Source organism: Platichthys flesus, chromosome 5 (assembly GCF_949316205.1).
Source record: "Platichthys flesus chromosome 5, fPlaFle2.1, whole genome shotgun sequence".
Lineage (NCBI taxonomy): Eukaryota > Metazoa > Chordata > Actinopteri > Pleuronectiformes > Pleuronectidae > Platichthys > Platichthys flesus.
The window spans coordinates 8,088,699-8,102,388 of NC_084949.1; the positions used below are offsets into that span (position 1 = coordinate 8,088,699).

At 42.5% G+C, this 13,690-nt stretch overlaps 1 protein-coding gene across 1 annotated transcript in view; it reads right to left on the reverse strand.

The window, feature by feature from the left end:
• Positions 1–1,576: 1,576 nt before the first annotated feature.
• The window catches only part of xylt1 (xylosyltransferase I), a 78,283-nt gene continuing 66,169 nt past the window's right edge, over positions 1,577–13,690 (reverse strand). The window contains exons 10-11 of the mRNA XM_062388732.1: positions 8,413–8,746; positions 1,577–4,882 (exon numbers count right to left, since the gene is read on the reverse strand). Coding sequence (XP_062244716.1) covers positions 4,560–4,882; positions 8,413–8,746 — 657 coding nt within the window. The 3' untranslated portion in view covers positions 1,577–4,559. The remainder of the gene's footprint in view (positions 4,883–8,412; positions 8,747–13,690) is intronic.

A 13,690-nucleotide genomic window follows, 5' to 3' on the forward strand; every position in this document is an offset into this window, starting at 1 on the left:
AGGCATGAAGTGACGGTTAAAGCCCCAAAAGGATTTCCAACTGTGAGGCGAACAGAGTTTACAGTGGAGCACATCTCTGTAACACTGAGTGGCCATAATTCTCTGTGGATTCGTCACTCCATGTGGCAACATTCAGGTTTTACACAGGGATTCAGATTGTTCATGCAAACTATTCCATTGGTGCAGCTTTAATAGAATACATTCTTTAAACTGGAATGGCAGTGAGTAGCGCGTGTGCCTCCGCCAAGGCACAACAGTCTCCTTAGATCTAGTCAGACTTCAAACACTCATAGTTATCGATTAAAATGTGTCTTATTTTCTTTAAAGGGGACATATTATGAAAATTCCACTTTTGTAGTGCTTCTACATGTTACTTTGGGTATCAGGCATGTCTACCTTCCCAAAAACTCTGGAAAAAAACAACTCCCGTGATTTGTTGTAGTTCCTTTTTTTCAGAAACGATACACTAGATTGCGTCGAATGGGATTACGACCGAATTAAACGTCATAGTCACGCCATGCCCATGTAGGGAGTCTTTCTACATGAACTTGGATGAGCGAGCTAATGTTAGCTGGCTCCGCAGGCCTGTATAGCTCGCGAACTAACGTTAGCCGGGGCGAGCTCCCTAGGGGCTCCCCCCGGCTAGCCTTAGCTTGCTGCTGCTACCCGTCAGACATTTAAGTGGCCGCATAAACAAGGGACCCCCGGGACACCTCTAAACATTGACTCAACAGTTTGGAAGGATGCTGCTGCTGCGCCAGGCTCACTGGGGGTGAGGGGGGGGCGGGGCACTCAAAACAGGTCAATCTGAGGAGGGCTGTTTTACACAGGGTAAAAAGGTGCTGTTTTAAATGATCCTTGTGGTATTTTGACCAAAAAATGTTACAGACATTTCATTAAGACCCCAAGGAACCATATCAACTGTGGTAAAATGGGCATAATATGTCCCCTTTAAGAGGAAATTGTCAAAAACTTTCAATGTTAAAGAAAGGTAAAAAATCCTGGATCTGCCTCTTTGTCCAGATCTGCGCCAAAATTCCACCAATAGAAATGCCACGTGGAGTGCTGACAAACTAAATTGTTCCACCTTCACTGAGAGTGCGTTAGCCTTATTTTAAAAATGGTGAGAAAAACGATGTTCATGCACTTCCCTTCTCTGTGGCCTTATTTACACACTTTAGTAACGAGGGCAGGGCTAATTCCATTCATCAACACCACACCTGGCATTCCATTGGTGGAAGAGATCCGTGATCAAAAGAGAAATCAGTGAGACATTTCATGTGAGCACAGAAGCAGCGGGAGCCAGAGGAAAAGAGCTGAGGCTGGAGCGAAGGATATCTGAGTGCGAGAGTCAAAACATCTGAGCACAAGCAGAGCCAATCCAACTACAAGCAAACAAACTTATTATCCCTCCACATTATATATAAATATCATTGAAATTATATGAGCGGCTGAAAATATACTGTTTTCACAGTAGTATATTCAGTTAAATGGACGTGGGATGTATCTTTAAAGTTACTTAGAGACACAGAAGGCTTCATGTTGTGAACATAAACTACAGCTGGAGCACATCAGATCACATGAGTAGATTTTCCATAGAATTTTATTTCCAAAAAGCAGTCAGAGAAAAGTAAAACCAGCCAGTCAAGTACAACAAAACAAATCCCACAGAGGGACGAGAAAAGAAAGAAAAAGAATAAAAGCCGATAAAGACAGAAGGCCTGATGATATTTATACAACAGCAGACATCTTTTTGGTGTTGCAGTACCAGTGAATCACTGGACAGACCCGCGGTATTCTTCATATAACGTCAAAAAAACAATAACAAAATCAGGTTTTTGTTCTTTTTATGGGCAGAGAAGGTTCTAAAAGTCAGCTAAGGCACACAGAGCCTCCCCAGAAAAAAATAAAAATAAAAAGATAATAGCAGGGGGTGGGGGGGAACTTCATTCAGAGAAATTTGTGCAACAGTTGCTCAACAATACATTCCAGCAAGAACAACAACAATCTGGCATGTGATTTTCTCTGAGAGGCAAACAGGACAAGGCTGTTGTCCAGAAAACACTGAAACAGGTTATGTACTTTGATCAATAAACACCATCTATTCATTTGTGCCCAATTATCGACATTTTAAAAAGTCTTTAATAATTCCATGTCATTTTTACCACATCTGTATTTACATGTACAATACGGCTTTAAACAATATCTCAATACAAAATACCTATGTACATCTTCTTCATTTGTTATTCATTTTGTTACAAAATAGGACTTTCACATTGAGTAACATTTATCATCTTAATCCACCTTTTTTCCAAAACTGTCATTGAACTTACATCGTCATATGTATTGTGTGAAGTAATTACTCGGAGCACGGTGGCACTTTAAGTCAAAAGATGGCAGCAGTGGCCGGCCAGTGGAAAATAAAAGTAGTTCTTTACAACCAAAGCCCAGACACAGTGTCGATTGGAGAGGGAAGGAGCGACGGCGATTATAATGGACACATCCGACACTGAGGCAAGGTGAACTTGACATTAATGAACAGTAATGTCTCCTAATTAGCGGGAGCAGAAACACTCACTTAGCTTGAGTGGTGGCTAAACAATGTTGACAATCACAGATTGAAATCCAAATTGGCTTCAGATGAAACTTATTTCAAAGTAAGACAAATGTGCGACCGTACCTCACGTTCAGGATGTGTTGTGGTACAGTTGCTCCCCCAGAGTGAACTGTGTGTAATGTCCAGAGATTGTCTTGATGGCAAAAAAGGTTCTTAAAATGTAGATGTAAAGGTGCCTCAGACCCGATTTGATGAATTATGCATTTTGCAATCTAGACACAATAATGCTCACTTGAATTTGTACATTATTGTCACAGCATGAAGAGCACTACCACTCACTATCATTCTCAAACCGTGAAACACCAAATAACAGCAGGTTCTCCTTCGATCCAGACGTTGTCCTATGTGTTTGCTCGTGAGCAGTGTTTCTCTATTTCTTTTTTTTTCACCTACTCTGTTTGGTGAGGTTGTTAGGCAGCTGACCTCTGACCCCAGAGGTCAGGGTGGCTTTCTCGTGTGATGCACTTTGCAAACAGCCTTGTAAGAAACCATGACGAGGAGCTCTATTTAGACAGGACAACACTGACTGACACACAGGAGCGGGCCATAAAAAGGTACAGTATAAGTTTGGGGTGTTGGCCTTTGTAAATAAAGGCGGCTTTTCTTTACAAAAAAATATTTATCATGCTGCCAAGGCAGCGTCGCAGTTATTTAGTCACCGACTAAAAATATCAGTATTAATATAAACTTATAAATAAATAGTGACTCATGACTCATGGACTCAACCCCCCCCCCATTCACACAGAGTTTTTGAGACTTCTTGTATAACTATGTACAACATAAAGTCATTGAAATGACTGGAAAAAAAGTAAAAAATTATGAATATAAGGATGAGAATTTTTAGGTCAGCTTGAGATTAATGTGTTTCAAGTTTGAGGCAGTTTGGTAAAAAAAAAATCGAAAAAAATCGAAAACGAACAAAATAATAACCTCTTCGTCCTCTGCCTGTCACAACATCTGGGTTTTATTAAAGAAAACTAAGCTATGGCAATGTTACGTCTTAAAATACTAATGTTCAACGACCACAAATCAAGCATTTATGAATTTAGACCTACATTACATTTCTATTATAATCCAGATAGTTGTAATTATGCAATGAAGGCCTCTGTACTTGCATTTCTCTCTTTTTTATTCCACATGTAGGAAATGTGGCAGCAGCAGATGGTGAGCTCAGCCACGACAGTTCCACGTCCTGATCAGGCACTGAAGTTGTGCTGCTGTTGCCAATTTATTCGACTGATTAACAAACCGAGTCACTTGACTATCAGAAACTCAGAGGTTTGAAAGAAAGTGGCTTTAATCACGCTAAAATATTTGTTGTTCAAAGTTTCGCCAATGGTGCTGCGTGTGAGTCGTATCAAAGCAAACTTTTTGACTTGTTCGGGCTCATCTGAACGCACAGATTTGTTTCTGCAGACCTGAACATGGAGGAGGCACGTTTAATCCAGTACCAGGCGTCCTCCTCAAACAGGTTTTACAGCTAAGGCCTTATTGCAGCAGATCTTAGTCTGCTACCAGTGTCGACAATCCACACTCACATGACCGCTGTGCCCCGTGCAGGGCTTTAAAAGCTGACTTCATAACTCATTCAGCAGCAGAATAGACGCTTGAAAATTGAAAACGTTTGATCACAGTAAAACTCAGCCATGAGAAGAAAAATAAATACACTGAGAAACTGAAATAGCAAAGCCAGCATAACCCCCTAAAAGGAGCAACCCCCCCGGGAGGATCTGAAAACCATTCTCTTTGCCTTCTGTCCAGACACCCTCACCAACCTCCCCAACAAAAACATGCACCGTTCCTTTAGTTTTCTTTCCCCCCCCCCCCGAGACAGAGGAAGAGCAATTTTCCTGCCCTGGCTTGCAACAAACCCCTTAAATAAATACAAATCAACAGTGAAACTCCTGTGCCGTGGCCTCCCGTCCAGCTGGAGGCCTCACTGCTACCTGATACGCCCGTCTGCGTGCGGTGCTCCGAGCTGGGATTTGGGGTCCGGACTGAGGGAGCTCCAGGGGATCTTGGAGCAGGTCTGCATGACAGGACAGGCCGTGGGGCCCACGGCACAGACGTCGGCCGCCTCCCACAGCTCGCCCACCAGGCTGTCCAACCAATGCTCGAGCTCTGGCCCGGTCAGCGCCGCGTTCCTCTTGGCCTGCTCCACGTGGCCCGGGCTCACAGGGATGTTGAGCACCGGGTTGAGGCCGTGGAAACTCTGCTCCATGTAGCTGTTCTTCGCTGGCCCGTTGTGGAGCTTCACAGTTTCCTCTGGGGAAACGTGGGAAGGAAGAAAGAAATAGAGCAGCGTGGAGGAGACGGTGATGTGTGAAGAGTTGATGATCAGTGGTCAGACAGAGCAAGAGGATTGCAGAGTGGGAAAAGGTTGCGGAGAAAGGGAGAAAAGAGAAAAAAGGAGTCATGAGATAACAAGTCATTAATGTGATCTGCTTGATTATTATCTGAGAAGCTTTAACTGGAAGCCAATTTGCTTCGATTGATTTTTTTTTGGTTTGACTGGACTCCCTACAGTCCAGGCTTTGATGTGGTTTGTCGAGTCACTGCAATGCTGACTTTTTGGAAACAGTCAGAAATACCCAGACGCACACTCATTCTTTCTTCCCATGACGGTCAAGCTGTGCAGGAAGACAGAAAACGCAGACTTAACTTCTCCTTGAAACACCTTCTCCGCCCTGAGCTCCAGTGGAGCTGTAAATTCCTCACAGCTCCTCTAACTGGGGCTCCAGCCATGCCTTCTAAGTGTGGCAGTGGAACCCAAACCCCCTCACACCCACATGTTTGCAGACATCAGTGCTTTTCATGCTCTGGTGACAGAAAGATGCCGTCAGACGTGAGGTGCTCCGCCTGTTCAACTCATGCCAAACCTAGCACTGTAGGACAAGTGTGTGTCATGAAGTTCTTTCTGTCGAGTCATTTCTGCACAATTTATGTATGGAAATGACTGTGTGTCTGTGAGCATGTGTGAGCGTGCATGTGTCTGCTGCTGCCAATGCTGGTGGAGGGCCATGCCATAAAGTTTAACTTGCACTGCATGTAGGAGGGCAACCTGGTGCCAGACATGCCAGTGAATTATAGGCGGTTGGATGGAGCCGCTAAGAATACGCACGCACGCACGCACAAAGAAAGAGCTGTGGTCCCTGTGGCCACAAGGGGTCATTAGTGGTCATTTTCTGCCGAGGTACATGTAAAACAAGAATCGTCTATTTGTGTCATTTTAAAACACAGTGTAACTGTAGCTAGTCCTTAAGCCACTGACCGACTAATACAGCAGCATCTACTCTATATACAGAGTGTTTTTAGACAATGCAGGTCCAGGAATATTGATAACACTTACGATCAAAGGAAGTAAGTTTTACACTTTGGTACTTTTACACGAGTAAAAGAACTTCTTCACTTCTACGATAAACAATCTTCTTCTTTGATGAAGTTTATAACTGTAATTCAGGTTTTAACTCTTACTCCACCTCTCTTTCAAAGCTAACATCACATTATAACCTTCAGAGACGCAGGATTTGAGACTGAGCTGCTGCCTTACTGTTTGAAGAGGCACCAATCAAACAGGCCGCTGATTGTGTGTGACAGAGCCGATCTAATAACTGAGCATCAACGCTGCTGGAAATATGTTGTGGCGACACACACACACATACGTAAGAGACAAATCTCAACAGCCAGACGTTAAGTGAAGCACAAGAATAACTGTAATCCAAACGTTACTAAACACCAATAACGTATGATTCATATGTTAAGTCAAAGTGTTTCATGGCAGACCCCCCCCCCCCCCCACAGCCCCACTGAGACTCAGGTTAGAGACAAAGAGCCCTAACTTTATTTGTTGCCTCTCATCGACATTAAAACGGCTCAGGGAGTTTATTAAAGAGAGAAAGACGTAATTATGCCGGAGCCGACGCCTCAACTCTCATGTGCGTTGGGAGCAAACTGGCTGCTTACGGTCTAGAACAATGCAATCCTGCCCCTTATCCATGCTGCCTGATTGACTTAATTGTGTCATTGTTTTTGGAGGGCTAAGTGCTCTGTTGTTTAACACTCTGTTTAGTATGTATGAGCAGCTCGCTGGGTTATTAGGGGTGACTTTTTGACAAACAACCCAGGTCTGCAGAGGCCCAGAGGCTTGATTAGAAAGGGCATCACTGCAAACACAAGGCTCTGGTGTTTGTGTGTCTGTGTGTGTGTTTGTGTCGTCTACCTAAACTGGAAATTGTTACTTCGCAGTGAATGCAAGGTTTCTCTGGCTGCTCAATGAATACTTTGAATGTAAACTGAATATGAACTTCCTCTCACTCAACACAAGCCACAGTCGAGCTTCTGTGTTTTCAATTTCAACATCCTGAACACAAACCACTGATCTAAGGGAGAAAGTTACTGGGAATCGAAGCTAAATTGAGCCTGTCCATTAAGTGGCCACATGGAGGCCTCCATTCTGCAATAATGAACAACAAATGTGATCCTTTTAAAGCTTGTAATTTTCAAGGTTGTGAATTCAAATCTCATTCTGATTTGAGTGCGCACATACTGTGTACACAGAGCGGTGGAAGAACACACAACTGTAGTACATAATCAAAATTGTATCACTACAAATTTAAAAAATGTTACTTAAAGAGATGCAGCAGTGTACACTTAGTGGTGTTTATTTAGTTGTAAAGTAAGTTATCAATGATTAACATTAATACTGGTTTAATATCAGAGAGAAAATTTAATTTAATTTATAAAAGACCTACATTTATAGGTTGAGCGTGGCTCATAATGCCTAGTGTTTCAAACTGTTATACACCTTGCAGGGCCTAAGCTTACATAGGGAGACAAATTTGTTTTTCAGGACAGGTTTTTTCTCAGTACGTTTGAAGAAATAGTCACCACATAATTAAATTGTATTGGATCTGGCTGCAACGCTGTTTAACCCTGAATCTGACGTTTTGTGGACTCAAACACTTCACCCAATACAGGGCACCGTGAACTTGTTTTAGAAAACTCATGAAAACTTCAACTGGAAACCAATTGAAACGGTAGCACCATAGAGGCCGATTTTGTGAGTAAATCTCAAAACCAATCAGCTATCGTCTGACAACAAATTAGCTTCTGGGGCTTCCGGCGTTGGCAGCAGATATGCAAGGCCACGTCCCACTAGTCTCCACACATATCGTTTTGAGTCCAGATGAAATTTTGGCTAATCTCTATTAACAACTATCTATGCATGTGAATACCGATAAATTAAAAAGACGGTAGCAATGCAATTCAGTCAATGTGTTCCACCTTTTGCTTTCCACATGGACTGTTTACCTGCAGACAACCAAAGCCTGCTCAAATGTGATTGGTCAGACTAGAATCAGAAACTAGTCCCACATCTACAGATTCCATATATTCACATGATCTGTTTATAGAGATTAACCACTTTCTGACATGTAGAGGGACTTATGTTATAATAAACAAAAACAACAGTCCTGGAGTAAATGTTCTTGAACTAGTAAACAACTCCTCTGTCAACCACAAGTGAATGTTACAAGCTTCACAAATATTGCACAGTTCAGATCTATGTGCAGCACTGAGCTTCCACTGAAGTTAGATGTGTGGTGAAATGTTTGTCATTAAGGGTGACACCTTATGTGCTTGTTATCACATTGCAATATGTCCGCTGGGCTGTCTATACAAATAACACAATCAATAGTAATTTTGTATTATGCTTAAGATGAGACAAACGGCGAGTGTGAGGTTCAAATAAGCCTCATGGCAAACGCAGGCGCTATTTAACGGTCTCTCTTTCTCACCTTGTCGTATGGGCTGGTGTTTGTGATGGGACATCGGGGCGATGAGGAACTTCATCTCGGCCACGGGGCTCCAGTGGTGCAGGATGCGCACGCTCCACACTCCCGGCCGCAGGGGCTGGTTCAGCGGTGGTCGGTAGTGGGTGAACTCTGCGCTAGCGTCGATCAGAATGTCGTAGGTGGCGGCGATGATGTTGGTGGGGTCGATCCACACGACCGTGACGGTGACGTTGGGCCCTTTGCTCCACTTCTGCATGCCCACCGTCTCATCCATGGGCCCCATTAAGCCGCCAAAGTTCCTGAACATACGCTCTTTGGCATCCCACTCCGCACCGATCTGACAGCGGGGAGAGAAAGAACACGGAGAAAAAGAGTGAGTGACAGAATGGGGTAAGAACAGAGACATGAAGAGAAGCAAAAAAAAGCACAAGAGATAAATATCTATAAATTCACTCCAACTACTTAGAGCATATTGTGCACAGTGATCATAAATAAGTAACCCTCTCTGTGCATGCACCACCCTACTTTCAAGATAACCAATATCTACACCGAATCATCCAGGGAAATAATCTCCAGCATGCATTTTTCATCAAACAGCACCACAATGCATCCCAGCCCTCCATTCTGATGTTATATAATCCTATAATAGGCACAAGCTGACAGCCCTGATTGTTTCATCCTCCACATTTGTCCATAGTTACTCGATGATCTGTGAAGATAGAGAGGCTGAGGAAGCTCTATGACTAAGTCTACCCCTGTGCTCTCTCCGAATACATCTCAGAGCAATAAAAAAGAGAGATGGAAGGCAATGGCCACCAGTATCCGGTGTGAACAGCATTAGCGTTGAAGATAAACTAGTATACAGTTAGGATGAGTACAACCAATGAAAAAACTGAATCCAAACAGAGGAAGGCGGTGATGATATCTGCCTTTGTGACAGGAAAAGATGAGAGTCAAGGCAGGAAACAATAACAAAAATCAGGTTTTGAAGCTTCCATAAAAACATCTTTCAAAAAACAAACTGATTAATGTAGCAGATAATATCAAAGTCAAATTTAACTTTCATGAATTATGAGATACTATTGCAGTACCTGTTTTAAACTGCAGGTTTGGAATGGGCTGTTCTCTTGTCCTGTGTTAATGCTACTTCAGAATTATTCCTTGTCATTAGTGAGTCCTCCTCAAACAGTGCTACAGTACACTGTCACTTTGTTATCGTCAGCAGGCTGGACGTTGATGATTAAATTATCTTGTTTTTAGTTTTTCATACATGGTATTTCAGAAGTCTGTTAAGCAATGGACACAATCTTCAGTTTGCCAAGTGTGTAGCCGATGATATGAGTTCCGCATACATTCACACAGACGTTCGTGGAATCAGTAGGAAAATAAATTACGGTGCCCCTGGCTGCAGAACATGGGAATAGCTGAAAGCCTTTAACACACTGGAGGACTGCCAATGGACCAATGAGCCAGTTTAAGATAATACATCTTGTAAGATTTAAAAATAAACACAAATGTTGACAAGTTTGCTGGTTTTTGTTTGTTAGACTAAACCGAGAATTACGGGCCGGGTATTTCTACTTGAAACCTATGATTTGACAAAAGAAAACCGATTACATGTTTCTACAAAGATGCATGGCAAGAAAAGAGAGACAGAAAGGAGAGAGAGAGAGAGAGAGAGAGAGAGAGAGAGAGAGAGAGAGAGAGAGAGAGAGAGAATACATTGCAAGAACAGGAAAGGAACAAAAGTATAATTTAATGTCGTCATAGTGGTGTAGACTGTAACTGAAGAGGTGTGATCTCTCTGTGTGTCGGATTGCAGGCATTGCAAAACCGTGCGGTATGCAAAATGAGAAGTATGGAGTGATTGCGATTGAGGAAACACACTCACACACACACACACACACACAGAACACAAACTGACAGTGAAAGATTGCTGGCGTGTTGGCAGAAATGTGAGAGGAACGGCGGCTTTAGGAAGCGCTCTTCCTTACAATGGTGGCTGATTAACACAGCCTCATCCCGCAGGACGATCAATGACTGACTGGAACTGATTCTGTATTACCTCCTGTGAGAGTTGAGATTGCAATGTACACTATAAATAGACACAAGTTGAATAAATGAGCCCCACAGAGAAAGGGTGTGAGTGTCTTAGCCTTTCCGTAAAAGACACCTCACTCTCATCTCAATTATTGGACTGACCTCTGCCATTTCTGCCACGTGGACCTCGGTTCTCTTCTCTTTAAATTACTAATCAACTCTCTTGTCTGGCACCTCCGGAGCTCATTACTTTATTCAGGGCTAACTCGCTGGCACCACATTACATCCCCAATTGATTGGCAGCACTCTTGTTCTAAGCCCGAGACAGAAATGGAGGGAGTATTGACGGATGAATCTCACTGTAATCCACTGGAAGAGAGTCTGCAGACTGAAGAGAGAGTTTTGAGAGGGAGATTTTGACAGTGTTCACATGCTGTGGGTATGAGATGGAACATTTGAGCTACATTCCCAAAGTTTAGCACTCTCTCTGTGATTGAATCTGAGGTATATCTATGGGTGAAAATGGAAGCATAGAAAAGCAAGAAAGTCTTTCTTCCAGGATGAAAGTGGGTCAAACAGGGATTAACTTCTGGCCCATTTCAGCCTCTGCCTATAGCTTACGATGACCTCCACACTCAACCTGTCCCTCGCCGCCACTACCCAATAAGCTTTAGCTAAAGACCAATACTCAATCAAGACTTGCAGACCCTCACCAAGTCTGAGGCTTATGACCTTCTTTCGCTTATAGCTATAATTAGAAGAACACGGTTTTGTGGAACTAATGCTGATCTGCCAAAGTCATTGTGGCCCCTACCCATTTATCTTCAACACTGCCTCATCATGTCGTTTACTCATATTCCTTGTTTCATCGACTGCTCAATTCCCTGTCTGACATTATAGAGAACATAAAATGCTCCCGACTCATAACCCATTTCTTCCTTCTGACACTGCGACCTTGCAAACCTTTCGTTCATCTACGTCATTGGCTTGCTGGCGCCGAAAGTCTGCCCTTCAATAAGACAGGTCAGTTTGATCAGGCAGTGGCATGGACAGTCCCAGTCTGCATCTGACCCTGATTAAAACCACAGGGCACAAATGTCCCTTGAAGCTCTTTTCAGAGACTTATTAGTGGCCCTTTTTGTGAGGGGGGTAATAAAACCCAGGTGTTCAACAGACGCAGCAGAAGACTCCCCCAGGGCATCATTTGCACTACTGAGGGATTATGGGTAAGACGGATGGATGCCACCTAATAAAGATACACTGTGGAGCCATGGAGGGAGGAACTGACAGCAAGGATCTAATGTTTTCAAAAGAAGACGGAACCATGTAGTCGAAGCTGCAAGCTGAGAGTTTGAGAGATGCATCAATACAGACCAAAAGAAATAGTTTGACAATAAGATAAAATAAGTATAGTATAAAGGAAGCATAGCATTTGGGGGGATAAATCCTCATATCGACAGCCAGCAGCAGATAGCTTGTCATAAAATGTCTTTATACTTACACTGTTAACGCTCAGGGCATATTTTTTTGTTCTGCCAGTAAAAATCAACGCGTGGGACAATGAACACATTTTGTTCTATAGGTTGTTACAAACTATTGTTTCCTGCGTTTTCAATATTGTATCTATCCTAAACTAACTGGCTGCGTGCAGTACCTTCTTATCGACTGTACAAACTTTAAAGTAATATTATTATTATCAGTTTTATGAAAGAGTGCATTTCCTCAAAATCTCAACAATTCCGTTAAACTGCTGATATGACTAAGATAACTCGTTACCATGTCTGTCAGTGCTCTTCAGTTTGTTAGCTAGCAGTTAAAGATCACTATTTTTATATTACAAAAAAGATTTAAGGATTCCGTAGGGGTCTCAAATCATATTTAGAGGCTTCAATAGCCAAGAAGCTTTCTTTTGAAAGTGTTTGAGGTCACTCAAAATACTCCAGTGTCTTTTCTTCTAGCAATACATTTTGAATATACGTGCACTTCAACGCGGAGCAGAACATGTCTTCACTTTAAAATTGTATTCTAAACAGGAACCTTCTGAATTGCAGCTGGAACAGGAAGCAGTCACAGCCACATACAAGAAAAAGAAATCTCTCTCTTAAACTGTCCATCCTAGGTCAACCCGTCTTTCTAAGTTAATAAGAAAACAAGAAGGGGCCAGTATGTTTTAAGTTAGTTGATAAAATATGTCAAATAACTTTAAATGTTTTTCTTCAGATGTTTTAGAGAGGGGAAATCTAATACTTATTTAATTTTAATAAAATCTAAACATGGGGGAGTATTAAGAAGTCACCATGGAATGATACACAGTTGACATTTTAAAGGCTTAGCACAATTTAAGAACATATTTAAGTATTAAATGTAAAACAGCTATTTGTGTTTTCTCATGTTACATTTTTAGACACATTTTGATTCCACTCTTGTAAATTTTGAGGTTTTAATTTGTGAAGCATCTTTATTGGATTAAATCATCATCTCAGCTGTTATTGTCTCCCTCTATACATCCTCTACCATGATGTGCTTGTGAATATGTTGTAGTGCAAGGACTAAACCATCAGTCAAAGCCAGTCATTTGACTGTTTGAGATTTATTCAACGCAGCATAATATACTTCTCAATGTCAAATCTGACTTGAGGTGAAATACTAATTTTAACAGGGCCAGCTGTAAGTGGTCCTACACTAAATCATGCTGTAAAAGGGCCTATAAAGGCAGCTGGGAGGCAGCAGTGGAGGGAAGAGAAAGACATATCTGTCTCCCTTCATATCTCAAGGAGGAAAGGAAACACATTGTTAAGCCAACCATATGGTTTATCTACCAAACTCCAGCATATAGCTTTAATGTAACGGGTCATATCTGCTAAGTTGACAAAGAGCACGGAGCTGTTACAGCTACGCCGCGCTGCCTAACTTAAGCTCTTTCTGCTCTCGTTTGGACTGACAGATGGACTGACTGACTGACTGACTGACAGCCATTACACAGCTCTACACAGCGAAGGCTTCCTCGGGCTGAGCATCCAGTTAAGGCCACAGCTCACATCATTTCTCTGTCACTCATGGTGTCACAGGCTCGACGCACAGAGCTCAGGCCACATCCATGCTCTCACATTTCCTTTTGAAAGCAGCGTTATCAAACCAACCGTGCATACCAACATGCCTGAAAGCGCACACCACGTCACCACTCATGTACACTGGGTATGCGTGTGACGGTGTAATCAGGAGGAAAACACAGCTAGAAATG